We start from the raw sequence: 26,024 nt of genomic DNA on the forward strand, positions 1-26,024 counted from the left end.
GAATCAGAAGACACTGCGAGGCGGGATCTCGGGCACCGCGGCCGCACAGGCGCAGCCAGCCTGACACCAAATTATGTCAGAAGACAGGCAGCGCAAATAGGGCATGCCCAAGGGATAACAGAACAGCGCAGGCTCCGTGACAGCTTAAAACAACGCTGAGGAGGCAGCGCATGGCACCAAGGGGGTAGGAATGACGGCTGTGCTGCGTCACATTACGAAGGAAAGTCCCAGCTCCGGGACGGTATAATGGTATCAGTGAACACATTTTATAAGTGTTAAGTTCTGCGTGTGCAAAGAGCTAAAAAAAAAGAGCTACCTTTTCCTTGTGCAGCATTACTGCTGCACAAGATGGCTCTTTCAGTAACAAACGACGGGGGGGGGGGGACAGGTTCCCTTACATTTAGGTTGTTGTGCCAGCGTGGCGGTCGCAGGACACATTGCCGGCTACACAGCTGGGGATCAGCTGACGTTACTGAAACCCAATAACACTGGGTCGTATGTTTTTACTGTGCAGCCTGCACTTCTGAGCCGCAACTGGCGGTGTTGGAGCCCAGGAATAGCAGTTCAGGTGGTAGAAAGATGAACACAGCAGGAGACCTGGATGACACCCAATTACTTAATCAGGCAGAGGAGTGGCAAATTCCTGCGAGATCCAGGCCTGGCTCATTTTCAGGAAAGTAAGCCGGTCAACGTTATCGGAGGATAGTCGCATGCGACGGTCTGTTAGTACACCACCTGCGGCACTAAAGACACGTTCCGATAAGACACTAGCCGCAGGGCAAGCCAGCACCTCCAATGCATACTGGCTTAGCTCTGGCCATGTATCCAGCTTAGAGACCCAAAACTTGAACGGGGAAGAGCCGTCTGGGAGTACAGTAAGAGGGCAAGCCATGTAGTCTGTCACCATCTGACGGAACCGTTGCCTCCTGCTGACTGGAGCCGCCGGTGATGGTGTAGACATTTGGGGCGGGCACACAAAAGTGTGCCAGAGTTGTGCCATACTGGGCTTGCCTTGGGCAGAGGCACTGCTTCTGCTCCCTCTTTGGGCAGAGCCTCCCCCACTGCCTCGACGCACTGAGCTGCTTTGTAAAGCACTAGCAGCACTCCTCTCAGTTGGACAGGAGAAGATGATGGAATTCACCAGTGTGTCGTGGTACTCCCGCAATTTACGCTCCCGGGTCAACGCAGGGATGAGGTTTTGGACGTTGTCCCGGTAGCGAGGATCGAGGAGGGTGAACACCCAATAATCAGGCATGTTGAGAATGTGGTCGATGCGGCGGTCGTTTCTCAGGCACTGCAGCATGAAATCCACCATGTGCTGCAGAGTGCCAACTGGCCCAGAAACGCTGTCCCCTGCTTGAGACATGATCTCTGCCCGCTCGTCATCACCCCACCCTCGCTGTACACACTGACCACTGGACAATTGTGTCGCTCCCTCCTCTGGACGGAGCTCTTCCTCCTCCATTGACTCCTCCTCATCCTCCTCACAAATTGGCCCCTGCGTACCCCTTTGTGAGGAACCACGTGGCGCTGACTCTCCAGAAGCTGATGGAAAAGGTGACTCCTCATCCTCCACCTCTTCCACCACATCATCCCTTAACCCTTGCAAAGTTTGCTGAAGCAGGCAGATAAGGGGGACAGTCATGCTGACTAGTGCATCATCTGCACTTGCCATCCGCGTGGAATAATCAAAAGGACGCAAAACCTGGCAGACGTCCTTCATAGTGGCCCACTCTGTGGTTGTGAAGTCTGATCGGCGCTGACTGCGACTTCTTTGCGCCTGATGCAGCTGGTACTCCATAACTGCTTGCTGCTGCTCACACAACCGCTACAACATATGTAACGTGGAATTCCACCGGGTAGGTAGGTCACATATGATGCGGTGTTCCGGAAGGCGGAATCGGCGCTGCAGAGCAGCAATGCGGGATCTGGCCAAGCTGGAACGCCGCAAGTGAGCACACTCTAGGCGGACCTTGTGCAGCAGGGCATCAAGATCCGGATAGTCCCTCAGAAAACTCTGCACAACCAAATTGAGCACATGTGCCAGACATGGGATGTGAGTGAGGTTGCCAAGGGCCAAAGCTGCCACCAGATTTCGGCCATTGTCACACACTACCATGCCTGGCTGGAGATTCGCTGGCAGTAACCACACATCGCTCTCCTGCTTTATGGCATTCCAGAGCTCCTGCGCTGTGTGGCTTCGATGCCCCAATGAAACTAGTTTCAAGACGGCCTGCTGACGTTTGGCCACGGCTGTGCTCATGTCGGTCATAGGTAAACGTTCACGGGTCCATGTGGGGGTGGACTGTGACGGATCCTGCAGAGAGGAATCAGAGGAACTGGTGTAAGAGGAGGAGTCGATGCGTACAGACTGGATTCCTGCAATCCTTGGAGTGGGCAGGACACGTCCTGCGCCACTCGCACGATCTGTACCTGGCTCAACAACATTAACCCAATGGGCAGTGAGGGAAACATATCGCCCCTGTCCATGCTGACTGGTCCACGCATCGGTGGTGAGGTGGACCTTGCTACTGACGGCGTTCAGTAGCGCATGTTTTATGTTTGCCTCAACATGCCTGTGCAGGGCAGGGACAGCCTGCCTGCTGAAGTAAAAGCGGCTGGGCACCTTGTACTGTGGGACTGCCAATGCCATCAAGTCACGGAAGCTGTCAGTCTCCACCAGCCTGAACGAGAGCATTTCCAGGGACAACAGTTTGGCAATGCCTGCATTCAGAGCCTGTGCTCGGGGGTGGTTGGCCGAGAATGCCCGCCTTTTCTCCCATGCCTGTACTACCGATGGCTGTAGAGCAGACTGGGAGTGTGAGGATGACTGGGAAGGTGGTGCTGTGGGTGGAATTACACAAGGTCTCTGGGAGGAAGCCAAACCAGCTGTGCGTGAGCTGGAGGAAGAGGCAACACGAGCTGAAGAGGTGGTAGCTGCCGCTGTTGGTTGGCCTACATCTTCAGTGTGTTTCTGTAACTCCACCGCGTGCCTGGTCCGCACATGTTTCCACATATTTGTGGTATTGAGGTTGCTGACATTTTTCCCTCTTTTTACTTTATGATGACACAGCTTGCATTTGACAAAACAAATGTCATCTGCAACTGTGTCAAAAAAGGACCAGGCACTGCAAGTCTTGGGAGCGCCCTTTTTGGCTTTGGAAAGAGACAGGCTCCTAACGGGTGCCAAAGTGGAGGCTACAGGCTCCGCAGTCTTCCCCCTCCCTCTCCCTCTTTGGCCCGTAAGAGGAAGCTCTTCCTCTGAGCTGCTCCCACCACCTTCCTGTTCCTCACGCCACGATGGGTCAAGGACCTCATCATCTCCACTACCCTCTGCCACCAACTGCTCCTCCTGGGTAGTCTCAGCAGCACAGTACGCACGAGAAAGCGGCACCTGAGTTTCATCATCAGATGCGTACTGCGCTGTGGTCACCGGAGGCACTGGCCCACCTGCCTCTTCAGAGTCAGAGAGAAAAAGGTGTTGGGCATCACTGCACACTGCCTCTTCTTCCATTTCTCCAATGCTGCTTGGCTGGCCCCCTGTTTCCAAGCCAAGAGATTCAGAGAACAGAAGTAGAGACGGCTCCTGTCCTGGGCTCTCTGACTGCCTGGCCAATTTGGCAGGTGGTGAAGAGACAGATGGCTGCTCTCCAGTGCTCTGTGCCTGAGAGGATGTGGCACTAACTGAAGTCGATGCCGAGGCGTTAGCTGCCATCCACCCGACAACGGCTTCAATTTGGTCTTCACGCAGCAGCGGTGCACGGCGCTCTCCGACAAAGCTGCGCATGAAGGACTGTTCCCTGCTGAAACTGAGTGACGACGAGTCACCGGCGCCCGCAGCAGGCACAGAATCACCACGTCCTCTCCCTGCTCCTCTCCCTGCTCCGCGCCCACGCCCACGTGCCTTACTCCCTGCCCTCTTCATCTTGGTTGACAGATAAAGATAAGCAGAAAAGTACTAAGGCTTTAGTGTGCTTATTCCTGTAATGCTCCTCCTAACAGGTGTAAGAAACACTAATGTTGTAAATTGTGGACTAAACTTTATTATTTTTCAAATGTGGCCTACACAAGTGTTAAGTTGTGTTTGGTGAACTTAACTTTTTTTTTGGTGCAGATCGGGCTACAGAGCTAGTTTAAATCACACGGAGACCGTGCAGACAGCCGTAAACGGCGCTGCAAGGCCAAAAAACCCTCCTCTAGGTTATCCTATATAGTGTTTTTCCACTATTTAGCTGGATACAAGTGGAAAGACACTAATAGGAATTTTTTTTTTCAAATTTTAAACTGGCTGCACTATTTGAAAAAAAGGAAATTGTTTTTCAAGGTATGAGGCAGTAACGCACCCTGAGCTGAATCCAACCGGCTATGGCTGCACACAGACTACAGGGCGAGCTGCGCTCACACAGAGACCGTGCAGACAGCCGTAAACGGCGCTGCAAGGCCCCAAAAAAACCCTCTAGGCTATCCTATGTAGTGTTTTTCCACAATTGAGCTGGAGACTGGTGGAAAGACACTAATAGGAATTTTTTTTTTTTTCAAATTTTAAACAGGCTGCACTATTTCAAAAAAAGGAAAATTTTTCTCAAGGTATGAGCCAGTAACGAACCCTGAGCTGAATCCAACCGGCTATGGCTGCACACAGACTACAGGGCGAGCTGGGCTCACACGGAGACCGTGCAGACAGCCGTAAACGGCGCTGCAAGGCCAAAAAACCCTCCTCTAGGTTATCCTATATAGTGTTTTTCCACTATTTAGCTGGATACGAGTGGAAAGACACTAATAGGAATTTTTTTTTTCAAATTTTAAACAGGCTGCACTATTTGAAAAAAAGGAAAATTTTTCTCAAGGTATGAGGCAGTAACGAACCCTGAGCTGAATCCAACCGCCTATGGCTGCACACAGACTACAGGGCGAGCTGGGCTCACACGGAGACCGTGCAGACAGCCGTAAACGGCGCTGCAAGGCCCAAAAAACCCCCCTCTAGGTTATCCTATATAGTGTTTTTCCACAATTTAGCTGGATACGAGTGGAAAAACACTAATAGGAAATTTGAGAAAAAATGTGCAGCAGGCTGCACTAAGAGCAAAAAAGAACAACTGTGTGAGGCAGTGTGAACCCCCCCTGAGCTGAATACAACCGGGTATATGGCTGCACACAGACTACAGAGTGAGCTGCACACACACACACACACAGAGACCTTGCAGAACGCTGTTAAAACAGCGCTGCAAGGCAAGAGCAAGGTGAACAGTGAAGAACACACAGCGTTTTGCTAAATTAGCCTTTGGAAAGGAAAATAAAGCAATTAGCAAGCTCAACTGGCCCTCAGTTAGAACACAGCGTCCTGTCCCTAACTGAAATCACAGCAGAGTGAGCGCAAAATGGCGGCAGCGCTTTTTTATAGTGCAGAGTGACATCATTTCAGCAGCCAATCCCAGCCTTGCCAGTACTTACATGCCCACCATGCTAAACAGGATGTGCCCACACTTTCATTCATTCCTCATTGGCTGCTGCGTTCAATTTGAATTCTGGGAACTTCCGATTCCGGTATCCGATACGCGGGAAGTATCGGAATTCAGTATCGGAATTCCGATACCGCAAATATCGGCCGATACCCGATACTTGCGGTATCGGAATGCTCAACACTAGTCCTGAGGGGTTGCCAAAGGCTGCTGGTAAAGAGCTGATCTTCAGGAGATGCCACGGGCGTGTACACATAGCCACCTGTTGTCCTATATGCTCTGAGGAGATGGACTGCAGTGCTCTTTGTACAATGCCTATCCTGCCTGCAGTGTGGATATCAGACCAGAGAGAGGCCACAGTCTTGTCCCGTGACCATAAACAGAGTACTAGTATCAGGACTCTTGGGCTCAGGAAGCTTGTTGACCATGATAAGGGCCACACTTCCCCACAAGTTGATCCCAGCGAGACATGTGCACGTCCTCTGTATCCATGGGGGATGCCTCATGTGGATAAACTCATATAGAGACTTGGACAAACGAGATACATTGCAACTCCCAACCTGACAAAGGGCTACTTGCAGATCAAAAGGGGAGAAGCCCTTTGCAGATCGCCATGTCCCATTGTGTCAAGGAGAAGACAGCCTTCTTAACACCTAATGGGTGTTTTCAATATATCAGAATGCTCTTCGGATTGCGGGGCCCCCAGTAACCTTCCAGAGAGCTATGGATCAGATCCTAGCTCTGCATAAAAAGTATGCTGCAGCATACCTTGATGACATTGTGGTCTTCAACCCTGACTGGGCTAGTCATCTGCCAAAGGTACAGGAAGTTCTGGAGGCTTTAAGAAATGCAGGGTTCACCGTAAATCTGGTACTTAGGCTATGTCATCGGGAGGGTATATCAAAAATACAAGGGAACTCTAGCCTTTTTTTTATTATTATTTATTTACAGCGCCGGCTGATGAATACTTCCAAGTATGCTGCCTGGTCTCACTATTATTAGCGGCAGCAGGAGTCGGCTGATAGGAGCAGTAGTCCCATCAGCCAACGCCAGTGACCGGAGGTAAAATTTTCTGGTACCCCAATCCGGACTTTTTTTAACAGTTCGGCTGAATCTGAAGATCCAGAGGTCCACTCATCTCTAGTCAGGAGCTTGGGAAAGCTGGGTGTGCATGTGTGTTGCCCAGTGCAGGCGATTCGCTGGCCTGGTAAAATGGCGAGTGGTGGCATAGTAAAGTGTGATATAGATATGGGGACCATCTCTGGGTTGTCTGGGTTGTGCTTAGCTCATTGGATTTTAAATACCCTGTGTCTTCACTACTCCCTTCCTCTCTAAATACAGACAATTGGAAAAAAATCCTTCTAGTTACAACCATCTGCTAGCTCTATGAAGCTCCCATTTTTGATATGCTCCCAGGAGATTGCCCCCTGTGATACTAAGTCCTGCCTAAGATATTATTATTATCTTTGTGCATTAATTAAAATGTTTTCTATTATTATTATTATTTATTATTATAGCGCCATTTATTCCATGGCGCTTTACATGTGAGGAGGGGTATAAATAATAAAAACAAGTACAATAATCTTGAACAATACAAGTCACAACTGGTACAGGAGGAGAGAGGACCCTGCCCGTGAGGGCTCAAAATCTACAAGGGATGGGTGAGGATACAGTAGGTGAGGATAGAGCTGGTCATGCAGCGGTTTGGTCGATTGGTGGTTACTGCAGGTTGTAGGCTTGTCGGAAGAGGTGGGTCTTCAGGTTCTTTTTGAAGGTTTTGATGGTAGGCGAGAGTCTGATGTGTTGTGGTAGAGAGTTCCAGAGTAGGGGTGATGCGGGAGAGAAATCTTGTATGCGATTGTGGGAAGAGGAGATAAGAGGGGAGTAGAGAAGGAGATCTTGTGAGGATCGGAGGTTGCGTGCAGGAAAGTACCGGGAGACGAGGTCACAGATGTATGGAGGAGACAGGTTGTGGCTGGCTTTGTATGTCATGGTTACGCTTTTGTACTGGAGTCTCTGGGTAATGGGGAGCCAGTGAAGTGATTGACAGAGGAGAGAGGCCGGGGAATAGCGGGGGGACAGGTGGATTAGGCTACTTTCATACTAGTGTTGTATGACGCATGTCGCAATGCGTCGGTTTGCAGAAAAAACACATCCTGCAAAGTTGTTTGCAGGATGCGTTTTTCTCCATAGGCTTGTATTAGCGACACATTGTGACGCATTGCCACACATCGCAACCGTCATGTGACGGTTGCGTCGTGTTGTGGTGGACCGTCGGCACCAAAAAACGTTGCTTGTAACGTTTTTTGGTGCGTTGTGTCCGCCATTTCCGACCGCGCATGCGCAGCCGGAAATCCGCCCCCTCCTCCCCGCATCTCACAATGGGGCAGTGGATGCGTTGTAATAATGCATCCGCTGCCCCCGTTGTGCTGTGACAGGTCGACGCTAGTGTGAAAGTAGCCTTAGTCGGGCAGCAGAGTATAGAATAGATTGGAGGGGTGCGAGAGTGTTTGAGGGGAGGCCACAGAGCAGGAGGTTACAGTAGTCGAGGTGGGAGATGATGAGGGCATGGACTAGGGTTTTTGCAGATTCTTGGTTTAGGAATGTACGGATCCGTGAAATATTTTTGAGTTGAAGGTGGCAGGAAGTGGAAAGGGCTTGGTTCTATTGAACATTCCTGCATCTATTCACATTTTGAACAGGATTTATGTGAATTGATTAAGTTACTCTATTTTCTCTGGCGTTGTTTAACTATGTGATTTACATCTTAAGAGTCAGCAGCAGCTTCCAGCTATTTGTTAGCCTGCATGTAATAATTACTGATGCAATGTTATACAGACTTATGGAGGTGTTCTGTGATGATGATAACAGGAGCAAGGGGTCCATATACTGTTTTTGCACAGATGCATTCTATTGTGTGTGCACGCTGGCTCAGTTCATTGATGGGATCTAGATTTTGGAGCCATTATCTATTGACTCATACCGGGGAGTTTGGCCCAAACTTGTTTATATCAGGGGACCCCTTTAATAATGTCCAAATCTAAAACACAAGCGGTATTATTAGTCGTTGTACTGTCTGTAATCTTTATCTGAAGACTTCTGTATGGATAAGACACAGTATGATCATCTGCCAAAGACTAGAGAGCATCAGCTGATGCATCCTCATATGACTGGGCTCGGCTCAGACAAAGTGCCTTCTCAGGAAGCCTCGTTATAAAGCGCAGATAAAAGCCCTGAAATAATCCTTTAAGTGTTAGAAATCAATCCAGAGTGAAAACTGAATTACATAATAAACTAAGCAATTTAATAACACCACAAATTTTAGGTGAAAGTCCAGAGTCATCCCACTTAGCTATTTGAAATGTTGTAACAAGCAAAACTTATTCAATTATGGACTTTGAAATAACATTTTTTTTTGCTTATACTTGGTAATATCATAACAAATACCAATTATTTTACTTGCTGGAAAAGTTTACAAAAACTATATACCGTATTTTTTTTTTAATGTTCCAGCTGATCTTTTCCATCGAGTCATCCTGCACATCCCAACAGCTCAGCTGGGTTGCAAATAACCGGAGCAAACTCAGACATGCGTACTGCAAGGAACTCTGGGTGATTTCAGCTCTAGACTATACAATAAACAATGGCTCAAAATTACAATAAGGAACCTTTTATTTAGATTGATTTGGGTTTTTTTTAATCAAACTACCCCAAATGTAATTAGAGGACTTGTCTCAACTTGACAAGTTATCACAAGACATGAGCGAAGTTGGAAAAATGTGAATTCAGTAGATCCACTCGATTTCGGCCTGTAAATTTGATTCTGATTTTCATTTAATCTATTCAATGCAAGTTGAATCTGCCTTCACTGCTTGGGTTTTCATTGGCTGCAAGTCATAATCATCAACATTAACAGAAATAAACACTTGAAATAGATCACTCTGTTTGTAATGACTCCATATAATATATGGGTTTTACTTTTTGGAATGAAGAACCAAAAGAAATTAACTTTTTGGTGATATTCTAATTTTTGTAAGAAGCACCTGTACTTTCTCTCACCTCCTCTTCACTCTTCTCCTTCACATCACGTGCTGGCCAGGCCTCATCACACGTTATGACATAGTGCCGTGTGTAACCCCACTTGACCACGTGGTGCATGTCATGATGTCAGAACTTGCTCCAAAGCCTAGCTGGCACAAGAAGCAATGGCAAAGAGTGCATAGAGATGAGAGTGGGAGCTGGTGTCTTACGAATCTAGGACCAATTAGTCGAGCTGCAACAGCAGGGACAGATGAGGCGAGAAATGAGTATGATATTTTATTATTTCAACCACTTTCTGGCCAATATGAATCCAGAAAAATGACAACTTGCTGGCCACCAATTTGCTGGATTCATTCAAATCGAATAGTAAAAAATTCAGATTTTTCAAAAACCACAAACTTTGTTATATTCAGAATTAATTTGATTTGTTTAGAATCGCTTTGCTCCAGATTAGTCATCATCTATCCACGGTACCCCCAAAGTTGTCCTTTTTGCACGTCACTACTCCATTCATTGTCAACAGGATCTCTCCATTCTAACAGGGTCCCAACTTGCAGTATTGGGACAACCACTTTAACCATAGGAGAGTCTTGGGTAAAGGTATTTGCTATGTAAAATCCAAACAGCAATTTGATGATGTCAGATAGCATGAAGTCTGAGTATTAGATCATTCTGCCCTACATCACTGTGTACAAATGAGTAAAGGTACCTTCACGCTAAACGATATCGCTAGCGATCCGTGACGTTGCAGCGTCCTCGCTAGCGATATCGTTCAGTTTGACACGCAGCAGCGATCAGAATCCTGCTGTGATGTCGTTGGTCGGGGCTAGAAGGCCAGAACTTTCTTTGGTCGCTGGCTCTCCCGCTGACATCGCTGAATTGGCGTGTGTGACACCGATTCAGCGATGTCTTCGCTGGTAACCAGGGTAAACATCGGGTTACTAAGCGCAGGGCTGCGCTTAGTAACCCGATGTTTACCCTGGTTACCATCCTAAAAGTAAAAAAAACAAACGCTTCATACTTACATTCCGCTGTCTGTCCCTGGCGCTGTGCTTTCCTGCACTCACTGTGAGCACAGCGGCCGGAAAGCAGAGCGGTGACGTCACCGCTCTGCTTTCCGGCCGCTGTGCTCACAGCCAGTACAGAGAAGCACAGCGCCGGAGGACAGACAGCGGAAGGTAAGTATGAAGCGTTTGTTTTTTTTACTTTTAGGATGGTAACGAGGGTAAACATCGGGTTACTAAGCGCGGCCCTGCGCTAAGTAACCCGATGTTTACCGTGGTTACCGGCATTGTTGGTCGCTGGAGAGCTGTCTGTGTGACAGCTCTCCAGCGACCAAAAAGCGACGCTGCAGCGATCCGGATCGTTGTCTGGATCGCTGCAGCGTTGTTTAGTGTGAAGGTACCTTAAGATGCTAACAACATCTTTCATTACCTTTGAATTCAGCATTAGTTAACTTCTTCATGCTTGTTTGCAGGTATCTTTCCAGTCCAGCCAGGTCTTCAGTATCTTCATTAGTCACTGCATCAAATATTCTGTCTCTTGTGTAGGCATCTTTAGGATCAGTGTTAGGAGCTCTGTCAACATAAAAGTATTATTTACCTAAATACTTGGGTTATACAGAGGTTTGACTGAGTAGGACAAGAGTTTTTGTAACTGATATATGAACTGTAGGACTGATATGTTAAAATTTGCTAAAGAAATAAATTCTCTCCCTTCCCATTGTTGAATTACAGAGGCGTTCACTTTAGCAGGTATGTGCAACATGGCAGCCAATGTATCACTTATGTTTATATATTATTCTAGATAGCTCGATCTTCATGGAGACAGAAAGCCTGATCGTGCAGTCTTCCATTTATCCCTACATACTTGATAAACCTTCCAAAAGGGACTGTTTTTTTTTTTTAAATGGAGGCCTGGGCAAAAAAGATCCAAACAACAGCCTGTATAATGTTTCAAAGTCTCTAGTGGTCTATGGCAATACTCAACTATCAAGTTATTCAAAGTATTCTAGTCTGTGAGGACATTGCAGAACATGAGGACCCTAGGTAATTGGCCAGTTTTCCAATTCACTCTTAGTCTGTCATACTAACAAATGTAGATTAGCAAAAAGGAGTGACAAGATATAAGTAAATATGACTGGAAGCTATAAAGGCTTTGACTCTAGTTTATCACTATGAAGACACATAAAGAGGTATAAATGTTGTAGACACAAAATGGTAGGATATGTTTAATGGAGAATATCTACATAGTTTCATTCATTCATACATAGTTTGTCATAAAAGACAGGTGAACCTGCAGTCATTTCATTACTTTCACCATTAAAGACTACACAAATGTAATCATTTGGGTTCCTAGTTCTTCAGCAGAAATAAAGGAAGAACCTTGAAATGTTCGGAACAGAATAAATCGTGTTTTGCAACAAACTTTAGATAAGGATGATTCATCTCAATGTTTGCACTAGTAACACTAAAACAACCCCAAGAATAGATTCTAAAAACTTGTATCTACCAAACATGGAATATATTACAAACTAGCTGAAGAGCCCGGCGTTGCCTGGGCATAGTAAATATCTGTGGTTATAGCACCTCACTTCTCTTATTTTCCCATCACGCCTCTCATTTTCCCAATCACATCTTTCATTTTCCCCCTCACATCTCTCATTTTCACCCTCACACCTCTCATTCCCCCCTAACACTTGTCATTTCAACCTCACATCTGTCATTTTCTGATCACTCCACTATTTTTCCTCACTCCTCTCATTTTGCACTCACACCTTTTCATTTTCACCTCACACCTCTCATTTTCACCTCATCACCTCAGTATATACATGTTTGTCATCTCCCTTATATATAGTATACATCTGTATGCCATCTCCTGTATATAGTATATACCTGTATGTCATCTCCCCTGTATATAGTATATACCTGCAGTGTGTCATCTCCCCTATATATAGTATATACCTGAATGTCATCTCCTTCTATATATAGTATATACCTGTATGTCATCTCCTCCTGTATATAGTATATACCTGTGTGTCATCTCCCCTGTATATAGTATATATCTGTGTGTCATCTCCTCCTGTATATAGTATATACCTGCATGTCATCTTCTATATATAGCATATACCTGTGTGTCATCTCCCCTGTATATAGTATATACCTGTAGGTCATCTGCTCCTGTATATAGTATATACCTGTGTGTCATCTCCTCCTGTATATAGTATATACCTGTATGTCATCTCCTCCTGTATATATGTACCTGTATGTCATCTCCTCCTCTATATAGTATATACCTGTGTGTCATCTCTCCTGTATATAGTATATATCTGTGTGTCATCTCCCCTGTATATGGTATATACCTGTGTGTCATCTCCTCCTGTATTAGACCTCGTTCACACGTTATTTGCTCAGTATTTTTACCTCAGTATTTGTAAGCTAAATTGGCAGCCTGATAAATCCCCAGCCAACAGGAAGCCCTCCCCCTGGCAGTATATATTAGCTCACACATACACATAATAGACAGGTCATGCGACTGACAGCTGCCGTATTTCCTATATGGTACATTTGTTGTAGTTTGTCTGCTTATTAATCAGATTTTTATTTTTGAAGGATAATACCAGACTTGTGTGTGTTTTAGGGCGAGTTTCGTTTGTCAAGTTGTGTGTGTTGAGTTGCGTGTGGCGACATGCATGTAGCGACTTTTGTGAGATGAGTTTTGTGTGGCAACATGCGTGTAGCAACTTTTTGTGTGTTGAGTTGCATGTGACAGGTTAGTGTAGCAAGTTGTGTGCAGCAAGTTTTGCGCATGGCGAGTTTTGCGCGTGGCGAGTTTTATGTGTGGTGCCTTTTGAGTATGTGCAAGTTTTGTGTGAGGCAACTTTTGCATGTGTTGCAACTTTTGTGCATGTGGCAATTTTTCCGCGTGTGCAAGTTTTGCGGGTGGCGAGTTTTCCATGAGGTGAGTTTTGCACTTGTGGCGAGTTTTGCAAGAGCCTAGTTTTTGCATGTGGCGAGTTCTGCGCGTGGCGAGTTTTGAGTGGCGACTTTTGTGTTTCGACTTTTATGTGGCGAGGTTGGTGTATTTGTGGTGAAATGTGTGCTGAGGGTAATATGTGTTCAAGCACGTGGTAGTGTGTGGCGCATTTTGTGTGTGTGTTCATATCCCCGTGTGTGGTGAGTATCCCATGTCGGGGCCCCACCTTAGCAACTGTACGGTATATACTCTTTGGCGCCATCGCTCTCATTCTTTAAGTCCCCCTTGTTCACATCGGGCAGCTGTCAATTTGCCTCCTACACTTTTCCTTTCATTTTTTCCCATTAGGTAGATAGGGGCAAAATTGTTTGGTGAATTGGAAAGCGCGGGGTTAAAATTTCACCTCACAACATAGCCTATGATGCTCTCGGGGTCCAGACGTGTGACTGTGCAAAATTTTGTGGCTGTAGCTGCGACGCATCCAACACTTTTCCTTTCACTTTTTCCCCATTATGTAGATAGGGGCAAAATTGTTTGGTGAATTGGAAAGCACGGGGTTAAAATTTCACCTCACAACATAGCCTATGACGCTCTCAGGGTCCAGACGTGTGACTGTGCAAAATTTTGTGGCTGTAGCTGCGACGCCTCCAACACTTTTCCTTTCACTTTTTTCCCCATTATGTAGATAGGGGCAAAATTGTTTGGTGAATTGGAACGTGCGGGGTAAAAATTTCGCCTCACAACATAGCCTATGACGCTCTCGGGGTCCAGACGTGTGACTGTGCAAAATTTTGTGGCTGTAGCTGCGACGGTGCAGATGCCAATCCCGGACATACATACATACACACACACACACATTCAGCTTTATATATTAGACTAGCTGAAGAGCCCGGCGTTGCCTGGGCATAGTAAATATCTGTGGTTAGTTATAGCACCTCACTTCTCTTATTTTCCCATCACGCCTCTCATTTTCCCAATCACATCTTTCATTTTCCCCCTCACATCTCTCATTTTCTCCCTCACACCTCTCATTTTCTCCCTCACTCCTCTCATTCCCCCCTAACACTTGTCATTTCAACCTCACATCTGTCATTTTCTGATCACTCCACTATTTTTCCTCACTCCTCTCATTTTGCACTCACACCTTTTCATTTTCACCTCACACCTCTCATTTTCACCTCATCACCTCAGTATATACATTTTTGTCATCTCCCTTATATATAGTATACATCTGTATGTCATCTCCTGTATATAGTATATACCTGTATGTCATCTCCCCTGTATATAGTATATACCTGCTGTGTGTCATCTCCCCTATATATAGTACATACCTGAATGTCATCTCCTTCTATATATAGTATATACCTGTATGTCATCTCCTCCTGCATATAGTATATACCTGCATGTCATCTTCTATATATAGCATATACCTGTATGTCATCTCCTCCTGTATATAGTATATACCTGTGTGTCATCTCCCCTGTATATAGTATATATCTGAGTGTCATCTCCTCCTGCATATAGTATATACCTGCATGTCATCTTCTATATATAGCATATACCTGTATGTCATCTCCTCCTGTATATAGTATATACCTGTATGTCATCTCCTCCTGTATATATATGTACCTATATGTCATCTCCTCCTCTATATAGTATATACCTGTGTGTCATCTCTCCTGTATATAGTATATATCTGTGTGTCATCTCCCCTGTATATAGTATATACCTGTGTGTCATCTCCTCCTGTATTAGACCTCATTCACACGTTATTTGCTCAGTATTTTTACCTCAGTATTTGTAAGCTAAATTGGCAGCCTGATAAATCCCCAGCCAACAGGAAGCCCTCCCCCTGGCAGTATATATTAGCTCACACATACACATAATAGACAGGTCATGTGACTGACAGCTGCCGTATTTCCTATATGGTGCAATTGTTGTAGTTTGTCTGCTTATTAATCAGATTTTTATTTTTGAAGGATAATACCAGACTTGTGTGTGTTTTAGGGCGAGTTTCGTTTGTCAAGTTGTGTGTGTTGAGTTGCGTGTGGCGACATGCATGTAGCGACTTTTGTGAGATGAGTTTTGTGTGGCCACATGCGTGTAGCAACTTTTTGTGTGTGTCGAGTTGCATGTGACAGGTTAGTGTAGCAAGTTGTGTGCAGCAAGTTTTGCGCATGGCGAGTTTTGCGCGTTGCGAGTATTATGTGTGGTGCCTTTTGAGTATGTGCAAGTTTTGTGTGAGGCAACTTTTGCATGTGTTGCAACTTTTGTGCATGTGGCAATTTTTCCGCGTGTGCAAGTTTTGCGTGTGGCGAGTTTTTCATGAGGAGAATTTTGCACTTGTGGCGAGTTTTGCAAGAGCCTAGTTTTTGCATGTGGCGAGTTCTGCGCGTGGCGAGTTTTGAGTGGCGACTTTTGTGTTTTGATTTTTATGTGGCGAGGTTGGTGTATTTGTGGTAAAATGTGTGCTGAGGGTAATATGTGTTCAAGCACGTGGTAGTGTGTGGCGCATTTTGTGTGTGTTCATATCCCCGTGTGTGGTGAGTATCCCATGTCGAGGCCCCACCTTAGCAACTGTACGGTATATACTCTTTGGCGCCATCGCTCTCATTCTTTAAGTCCCCCTTGTTCACATCTGGCAGCTGTCAATTTGCCTCCTACACTTTTCCTTTCATTTTTTCCCATTATGTAGATAGGGGCAAAATTGTTTGGTGAATTGGAAAGCGCGGGGTTAAAATTTCACCTCACAACGTAGCCTATGACGCTCTCGGGGTCCCGACGTGTGACTGTGCAAAATTTTGTTTCTGTAGCTGCGATGCCTCCAACACTTTTTCTTTCACTTTTTTCCCCATTATGTAGATAGGGGCAAAATTGTTTGGTGAATTGGAAAGCGCGGGGTTAATATTTCACCTCACAACATAGCCTATGACGCTCTCGTGGTCCAGACGTGTGACTGTGCAAAATTTTGTTGCTGTAGCTGCGACGCTTCCAACACTTTTCCTTTCACTTTTTTCCCCATTATGTAGATAGGGGCAAAATTGTTTGGTGAATTGGAACGCGCGGGGTTAAAATTTCGCCTCACAATATAGCCTATGACGCTCTCGGGGTCCAGACGTGTGACTGTGCAAAATTTTGTTTCTGTAGCTGCGACGCCTCCAACACTTTTCCTTTCACTTTTTTCCCCATTATGTAGATAGGGGCAAAATTGTTTGGTGAATTGGAATGCGCGGGGTTAAAATTTCACCTCACAACGAAGCCTATGACGCTCTCAGGGTCCAGACGTGTGACTGTGCAAAATTTTGTTTCTGTAGCTGCGACGCCTCCAACACTTTTCCTTTCACTTTTTTCCCCATTATGTAGATAGGGGCAAAATTGTTTGGTGAATTGGAAAGCGCGGGGTTAATATTTCACCTCACAACATAGCCTATGACGCTCTCGGGGTCCAGACGTGTGACTGTGCAAAATTTTGTTGCTGTAGCTGCGACGCTTCCAACACTTTTCCTTTCACTTTTTCCCCATTATGTAGATAGGGGCAAAATTGTTTGGTGAATTGGAAAGCGCGGGGTTAATATTTCACCTCACAACGTAGCCTATGACGCTCTCGGGGTCCAGACGTGTGACTGTGCAAAATTTTGTGGCTGTAGCTGCGACGCCTCCAACACTTTTCCTTTTACTTTTTTCCCCATTATGTAGATAGGGGCAAAATTGTTTGGTGAATTGGAACGCGCGGGGTTAAAATTTCACCTCACAACGTAGCCTATGACGCTCTCAGGGTCCAGACGTGTGACTGTGCAAAATTTTGTTTCTGTAGCTGCGACGCCTCCAACACTTTTCCTTTCACTTTTTTCCCCATTATGTAGATAGGGGCAAAATTGTTTGGTGAATTGGAACGCGCGGGGTTAAAATTTCGCCTCACAATATAGCCTATGACGCTCTCGGGGTCCAGACGTGTGACTGTGCAAAATTTTGTGGCTGTAGCTGCGACGCCTCCAACACTTTTCCTTTTACTTTTTCCCCATTATGTAGATAGGGGCAAAATTGTTTGGTGAATTGGAACGCGTGGGGTTAAAATTTCACCTCACAACGTAGCCTATGATGCTCTCAGGGTCCAGACGTGTGACTGTGCAAAATTTTGTTTCTGTAGCTGCGACGCCTCCAACACTTTTCCTTTCACTTTTTTCCCCATTATGTAGATAGGGGCAACATTGTTTGGTGAATTGGAAAGCGCGGGGTTAATATTTCACCTCACAACATAGCCTATGACGCTCTCGGGGTCCAGACGTGTGACTGTGCAAAATTTTGTGGCTGTAGCTGCGACGCTTCCAACACTTTTCCTTTCACTTTTTTCCCCATTATGTAGATAGGGGCAAAATTGTTTGGTGAATTGGAACGCGCGGGGTTAAAATTTCGCCTCACAACATAGCCTATGACGCTCTCGGGGTCCAGACGTGTGACTGTGCAAAATTTTGTTTCTGTAGCTGCGACGCCTCCAACACTTTTCCTTTCACTTTTTTCCCCATTATGTAGATAGGGGCAAAATTGTTTGGTGAATTGGAAAGCGCGGGGTTAATATTTCACCTCACAACGTAGCCTATGACGCTCTCGGGGTCCAGACGTGTGACTGTGCAAAATTTTGTGGCTGTAGCTCCGACGCTTCCAACACTTTTCCTTTCACTTTTTTCCCCATTATGTAGATAGGGGCAAAATTGTTTGGTGAATTGGAACGTGCGGGGTTAAAATTTCGCCTCACAACATAGCCTATGACGCTCTCGGGGTCCAGACGTGTGACTGTGCAAAATTTTGTGGCTGTAGCTGCGACGGTGCAGATGCCAATCCCGGACATACACACACACATACACACACACACACATTCAGCTTTATATAGTAGATAGCAAAAAATAAATATCCGGACTGTACAAAATAATGCTATATTTTTTTATTTTTGGGTAAGTTGCAAGTTGTATAGCAAATAGCTTGCTATATGCTCCTTGCCTAGAAAACCGTCTACCTCTGATAAACAGGCAATAAACAGTAAACTATGAAATTAGAAATCATTCAATCAAGTGGTAAAATTTCTAATTTTTATAAATACTTTGCAATTTTTACAATTTACAAAGATAAGACAACCTCTTTCGTGCTTCTACCTTCCTTCATTGCTTCATTGTCAGACATGCATGTCACTTAACAAACAGTAAAGGTACATTCACACTGAGTGACTTAACAACGATATCGCTAGCGATCCGTGACGTTGCAGCGTCCTGGATAGCGATATCGTTGTGTTTGACACGCAGCAGCGATCAGGATCCTGCTGTGACATCGTTGGTCGGAGCAGAAAGGCCAGAACTTTATTTCGTCGCTGGATCTCCCGCAGACATTGCTGAATCGGCGTGTGTGACGCCGAATCAGCGATGTCTTCACTGGTAACCAGGGTAAACATCGAGTTACTAAGCGCAGGGCCGCGCTTAGTAACCCGATGTTTACCCTGGTTACCATTGTAAATGTAAAAAAAAAAAAAACACTACATACTTACATTCCGGTGTCTGTCCCCTCGCCGTCAGCTTCCCGCACTGACTGTGAGCGCCAGCCGGCCGTAAAGCACAGCGGTGACGTCACCGTTCTGCTTTACGGCCGGCCGGCGCTGAGACTGTGCAGGGAAGCTGAGGCCAGGGGACAGACACCGGAATGTAAGTATGTAGTGTTTGTTTTTTTACATTTACAATGGTAACCAGGGTAAACATCGGGTTACTAAGCGCGGCCCTGCGCTTAGTAACCCGATGTTTACCCTGGTTACCGGTGGACTTCGGCATCGTTGGTGACAGCTCTCCAGCGACCACACAGCGACGAAACAGCGACGATGCAGCGTCGCTTAATGTGACGGTACCTTAAGGTTTTAATATTAAAGCTTAGGACCGTCCTGATTAGGGTCACTCTGAAGTGGTGGGATCGATTTTGCATTTTTTCATCAAAATAATGTTAACTTTGTACCGTATATTTTTCTCATGCACTATTACTGTTTATTTACAGTTGATACCAGAAGTTTCCATCACTATATAAAAAGACACATATGCATGTTTTTTTCAATATCTGACATGAAATCAAAATAAACCTTTCCCGTTTTAGCTCAATTAGGATTGCCATAATTATTAATATTTGCCAAATGCCAGAATAATGAGAGAGAGAATGTTTTAAGGCATTTTTATTACTTACTGCAAATTCCAAAGTTTACATACACTAAGATTACTATGCATTTAAACAATTCTGGGCTGTCCATATGATGGTGTCATGTGCTTGGAAGTTTTTTTTTTGCAACATCTGAGTTAATCAGAGACACACCTGTGGATGTACTTTAATGCACACCTGAAACGCCCTGCTTCTTTGTGTAGCATCATGGGAAAGTCTCAAGAAATTAGCCAATATATCAGGAAGAGAATTGTGGACTTGCACAAGTCTGGCTCATCCTTGTGTACAATTTCAAGATATCTGAAGGTGCCTCGTTCATGTGTACAAACAATTATACACAAGTACAAACAAGATAGGAATGTCCAGCCATCATACCGCTCAGGAAGGAGACGTGTGTTGTGTCCCAGAGATAAACGTGCTTTGGACTGACAAGTGCATATCAACCCAAGGACAAAAGCAAAAGACCTTGTGAGGATGATGGCGGAAACTGGTAAGATTGTGTCAATATCCACAGTGAACCATTACTGTATCAACATGGGCTGAAAGGCCACTCTGCCAGGAAGAAGCCATTACTCCAAAAGAAATATAAACAAGCCAGATTAATGTTTGCAAATGTACACAGGAACAAAGAGACATGTTCTGGGGTCTGATGTAACTAAAATTGAACTTTTTGGGCATAATGTCCATTGTTACATTTTGAAGGAAAAATAGGAAGCCTAAGAACACCATCCCAACTGTGAAACATGGGGGTGGCAGCATCATGTTATGGGGTTGTTTTGCTGCAGGAGGGACAGGTGCACTTCGCAAAATAGATGCCATCATGAGAAAAGAAGATTATGTGGTAACACTGAAGCCACATCTTAAGACATGAGCCAGGAAGTTAAAGTTTGGGCACAAATGGGTCTTCCAAATGGACAATGACCCTAAGCATACTGCCAAATGGTAACGAAGTGGCTTAAGGATAACAAAGTCAATGTTTTGGAGTGGCCATCACAAGGCTCTACTCTCTCAATCCTATTGAAAAATTATGGGCAAAGCTGAAAAGGCAGGTGACAGCGAGGCGACCTACAAACCTGGATCAGTTACACCAATTTTTTCAGGAGGAATGGGCCCAAATTCCGATCAACTATTGTGAGAAGCTTGTGGAAGGATATCCCACATGTTTGACTCAAGTCATTCAGTTTAATGGTACCAAATACTAATGAAATGTCTGTAAACTTTTGACTTTGTCAGTCATTAGCCAAACCATCATGATACAGGTCTGATCACGGTCACAGAGGCTAATGATTTATTTATCTTGGTTTCTGACAGTCTTGATATTATGGACTGGATAAAGAAGAGTTTTTGTTTGCTAATTTTTTACCAAATTGAGATTCTTTTAGATTAATGTGACAAATGTCTAATTAAGGGAGGTTTTAAGTGTCTCTGTACTTTAATTCTCACAAGGTAGTCAGATGCCTAACATTCAGTGTGTACAGGGTGTGGCAAGATCTGCTAATAACTATATTTGGTATACTTGGATGATTAATACTAATAATTGTTTGGCAGTATTAATGTAATCATATTCTATATAATTATATTTCTTTCATCTATGTTATAAAAACAATACAATTATATATATCACAAAATAATTATACTGTATGTGTAGAGCTATTGTATTTGGGGATTTTTATAGGAATGTGCAGTGTAAAGGAAGAATTGAGGATTAGTTTATTAACATTTAATGATGTACCAGGATATAAACTCTTATTAATAACTAGTATTGGGGAGATATACAGTGGGTGAAATAAATATTGAACACGTCACCAATTTTCTAAGTAAAAAAGAAGTTAAGGTGCTATTGAAATGAAATTCTCACCAGATGTCAATAACAACTCATCCAATCCACACAGGCAAAGACATTTAACCATTGATGTCCATAAAAAATATATTATGTGTAGTGATGAGCAAACATGCTTGGATATTTTCTTATATACGCACGCTCGGGTGTTATCCGAGCATAAGGGAGTGCCCTTAAATTGTGATTGAGCCCCTGCCGGCTGCATGATTTGCGTCTGTTATACAGCCGCAACACATGTGGGGATTCCCTAATAAACAGGCAATTTCCACATGTGTTCAGGCTGTCTAATAGCCTCAAATCATGTAGCCTCAGGGACTCAAACATAATATACGAGCACGCCCAGATGCTCGGATAACAATCAAAAAATACTAAATGTTAATTTTAGTATTTTGTAAATCTACCTTTGGCTTTCAAAACTGCCTGAATCCTTCTTGATCAGATTCAAACATGTCTAAACCGAAATCTGATCCCAAGTCTCTTCTACCAAATTTGGTACATACTGGTTGACGCACTTGGGTATGTATACAAGTTTTTCTTCAACTCTATCACAAGTGTCCCATTGGTTTGAGGTCTGGGGACAGTGGGGGGCCAATACAGCACCTCTACTTCATTGTCATTGAACCATTTCTGTGCCAATCTCAATGTTTGCTTCGGGTCATTTTCCTGCTCGAACACTATGTCGTTCTTTTCATACCCACAGTACTTGAGTGTACGAAGTAAATCGTCTTGTAGGAGACTTCTATATAACTCAGCATTGAGACCACCATCGATCATGGTCAATTATCCAATGCCTTTGGATGTGAAATAACCCCATATCACCAGGATTCCTCTACTGAACTTGACAGTTCCTTCAATTTCCTGATCCATTAGCCCTTTTTTCCTTGTTTCTTCCAGACCCATTTGCACCCATCAGAGCCTAGTCTATTGGCTTTTGTCTCATTGCTCCAATTCACCCGTTTCCAATCTTCAACTGTCATACTTTTTTGCAAACCAGAGCCAACAATTCTTATGACGATATTGAAGCTAAGGCTTCAATTTTTTTGGAGCCACCATTCCAGACTTAATAATAATAATAATAATAATCTTTATTTTTATATAGCACTAACATATTCTGCAGCACTTTACAGACATTATCATCGCTGTCCCCAATGGAGCTCACAATCTAAATTCCTATCAGTATGTTTTTGGAATGTGGGAGGAAACCGGAGTGCCCGGATGAAAAACCCATGCAAACACGGAGAGAACATACAAACTCTTTGCAGATGTTGTCCTTGGTGGGATTTGTACCCAGGACTTCAGTGCTGCATTCTGCTGTGCTAACCACTAAGCCGCCGTGCTGCCCTTGTGTGATGTGCGCCGCACGGTGCTTGTATGGATGTCTGTGATCTTACTATTACGAAGCATACGAGCCACCTCCACTGCCATGTTTGTAGCGCTAGAACTAATAGACATGGACATCCACCTCTCAGTTTTTGAATGGATGGATGGATTTTATTCATATTCTTCCAACTGTCATGGCACTCACATGATGCAGTTTGGCAATTTTCTTGGCCAAAAGGCCACTATTGATGGACTGCATGATGCTGTTTCTCTTTTCTTGGTAAATCTTCTTCATGGCTGCTCCTCGATTCGAACCTGTGACCTTTCGTCTGAAAATCAACCTAATAACAAACTGAGCTATTAGAGAATGTAAGAACAGGTTGCAATTTGTAGTATGCAGGAAGGAAAAGATTTTTAGATCACTAGGAGCAAAACAGTAACAAGCAGTGACATGACAAGAATCTGCATAACTAATCATATTTTAAAGAGTTGCAAGTCAAATTTATGTATGAGATAGCCAAGATAATTGCCTATTAAATGATGGTAGTCTCACGTTCGAAGCAGTAGTGGATGATGAGATATGGAGCATGAAAGTGAAACGTTCAAAACATTCTTACCCTTTTGTTTGTCACTGTATATAATAAATTGTGTACAGTATTTAAATGCAATATGTGCTGAATATTTTTTCATTAGACTTTGGGAAAGTTATGAAATGTCCTATAAAAGTCTGTTCTATTCCTGATCTAAGGATCTCAACACTTAGTTGAGATGAATCTGTGCTTCACTTTATGTACATGCTCAGTAGTAAAGCTCCTCCTCTACAGATCAGAGCAAAAAGGCACTGATAAGGAATTCCTGCAGCCCTGCATTCATCGCAAGAACTACTAGCATGAACAGCAAAACAGGATTAAGGCAGGTACTTCTTAAAGCATATCAAAATTTTCAATAAACTATGCATAAATCAAAAGTCTAGTGTATGTTTTCTCTGTATGCTTCATGATTTAGTTTGCTTTTGCTCTGAGCTCATGTTTGGAGAGGTTAGTTGATCTGATGTTCTTCATGTTATTAGCACTGTTAGCAGTTTCAGTCTCTTTCTGGGGTATGATTCAGCACACACTTTCTACATCCTTCTTCCCCTCTTCATAGACGGGGAAAAAATCATAATGTGAAACATTTACTGAGCTATACCCTGAGAAACACCTGAGATTGAAAGTTCAGAGTAAAGCTATCTAATAATGCATATTTTTATTTATCATCTGTACTATTCATTTATGCAAAGTTTGCTTTATTTCTATCCAAAATTAGACATGATTCCCTATTCTTGCAGGAATTACAAATATACATTATTTTTATAGGAAAAAATTATTTTGAGAGCAAATTTATATGATCACAAAATACCTATGAAATCAGTTGTAGTTGAGCATATCACATTAACTCCAGGTAGAAAAAATATTTTGTGTGTCAGTGTATGACAGATGAAAGCAAATGCTGTGAGCTCAAAATCAGTGAATACTCAGGCAGTGATTAAAAAAAATGCTCCTACAAGAGTTTCCAATCTAAAAAGTCATCTACAGGGCTTAAACCCAGAAGTTTTCAAAGCTGTGACTGAGAAAGATCACAGCCACATCAAGAAACCAGTGCCCAGCACTTCCCACCATGCAAAAGAGGAGGAAAGAGCATCTCAAACATCACTTACAAGATGTTTTGTAAGTGACAAACTTACTGTAACAATGACAGCAGGTATGTTTAAAACACAGCTCATAGAGCTTGTTGTGAAAGATGGTGTACCATTATCATTATTTGCATGACCAACTTTTTCAGCTCTTAAAAAAGAAATAGCCTGCAAACTCTGTATTTCTTTGGAAAGAAAAAGTATTAGAGAATTAGTGATTAAAGAAACCCTTAAACAAAAGGAAGATCTTAAAAAGACATTTTATATTTCTTAAAATGGATGCCTTCAAACGTCACAGAGTAAACTATTTTGCTAACAACGTTCGATTTGTTTGTGACAACAAGACAATTGTTATCAAGACACTGGCAGTAAAAGATACTAAAGCTCATCACACTAGCCAGTTTCTCCAGGCCTTAGTGGAAAAAGTTCTGCAAAATTATAAACTCAAAAAAGAACAGACTCTTGCTACTATAACTGACAATGCTTCAAACATGATAAGTACAATTAAACTGATGATGAGAATAATGAAGGTCAACAGCAGTTAGAAGAAAACTTCAAATTCAGCATGTTTGAGATGGAAGGCCACAGTCCTGTAACTAAGGAATAAACAGATATTACTACAGAAGAACAGCAAAATGATACTTTACAATTAGATGATCTTGTTGAAGCTGCTTCAAAGCTTTCTCATATTCATCACATGCACTGTGTTGTGCATACGCTGCAGCCAGCAATAAGAGATAGTCTGCAAGAGGGACATGCTGGAACTCTGATAAGCAAAGTGAGGGAATTGGTTATGGTTGCCAGAACCCCCAAAATTGATTGCATCTTGATGAAATGTGCTGGAAAAAGAGCAATTGTGGATCAAGCCACTCGGTGGGGTAGTACCTATTTAATGGTTGAGCAATTGCTTGAGCTGAAACCCTTTCTTGTAGATATAGCCAACCTTCAAGTAACATTAAATGAAGATAAATGGACACAGGTGGCTGAATAGAAGGAACTGCTTCATCACACATTTATAAGGACTAAAAAATTACAAGCTGAGGATTTAACTCCTGGCATTTTCATAAAGGAGGGGAAGAACTTGTTTGTCCCAAAGAGAAGGTTTAATCACAGATGGCATTGCTGCTTCAATGAAACAAAGAGAGACACTGCTATTAGAAAATAATATTTTTCTGGCAGCTGTTTATGTGGACCTGAGTCATCATATATTGCTGGATGACCAACATCTTACTAAAAGAAAAGAAGCTCTGACTGAAGTAGTTAGGATCAGTGGGCTACAGGATTGCCAAGAGGAAGAGGACTTGGGTCTTGCCAGTGCTACGGCTACCATACCTCCAGCATTATCAGATGAGGAGTTTAATTTTGAAAATATATTGGATGACATGGAGAAGGCAAAGCATTGCTGCTGTTATGGATCTGCAGCTCAAGACTAGGGTAGAAAGGGGAACAGCTGACCCTGTACTAGGACTAGGCAGAAACCCTACGATGGAGTGGGCGACCTATTCCTTGTGAATAAACCCACCAATGTTTCATA

At 43.8% G+C, this 26,024-nt stretch overlaps 1 protein-coding gene across 3 annotated transcripts in view; it reads right to left on the reverse strand.

Moving 5' to 3' along the window:
* LOC138672762 (transient receptor potential cation channel subfamily V member 1-like) overlaps positions 1-26,024 on the reverse strand; it is a 153,319-nt gene that overhangs the window by 101,029 nt on the left and 26,266 nt on the right. For all 3 annotated transcript variants that reach the window (XM_069761098.1, XM_069761097.1, XM_069761096.1), the window contains one exon: positions 10,935-11,077. In XM_069761098.1, the coding sequence (XP_069617199.1) occupies positions 10,935-11,077 (143 nt within the window). The remainder of the gene's footprint in view (positions 1-10,934; positions 11,078-26,024) is intronic.

This window comes from Ranitomeya imitator, chromosome 3 (assembly GCF_032444005.1).
Source record: "Ranitomeya imitator isolate aRanImi1 chromosome 3, aRanImi1.pri, whole genome shotgun sequence".
NCBI classification, from domain to species: domain Eukaryota; kingdom Metazoa; phylum Chordata; class Amphibia; order Anura; family Dendrobatidae; genus Ranitomeya; species Ranitomeya imitator.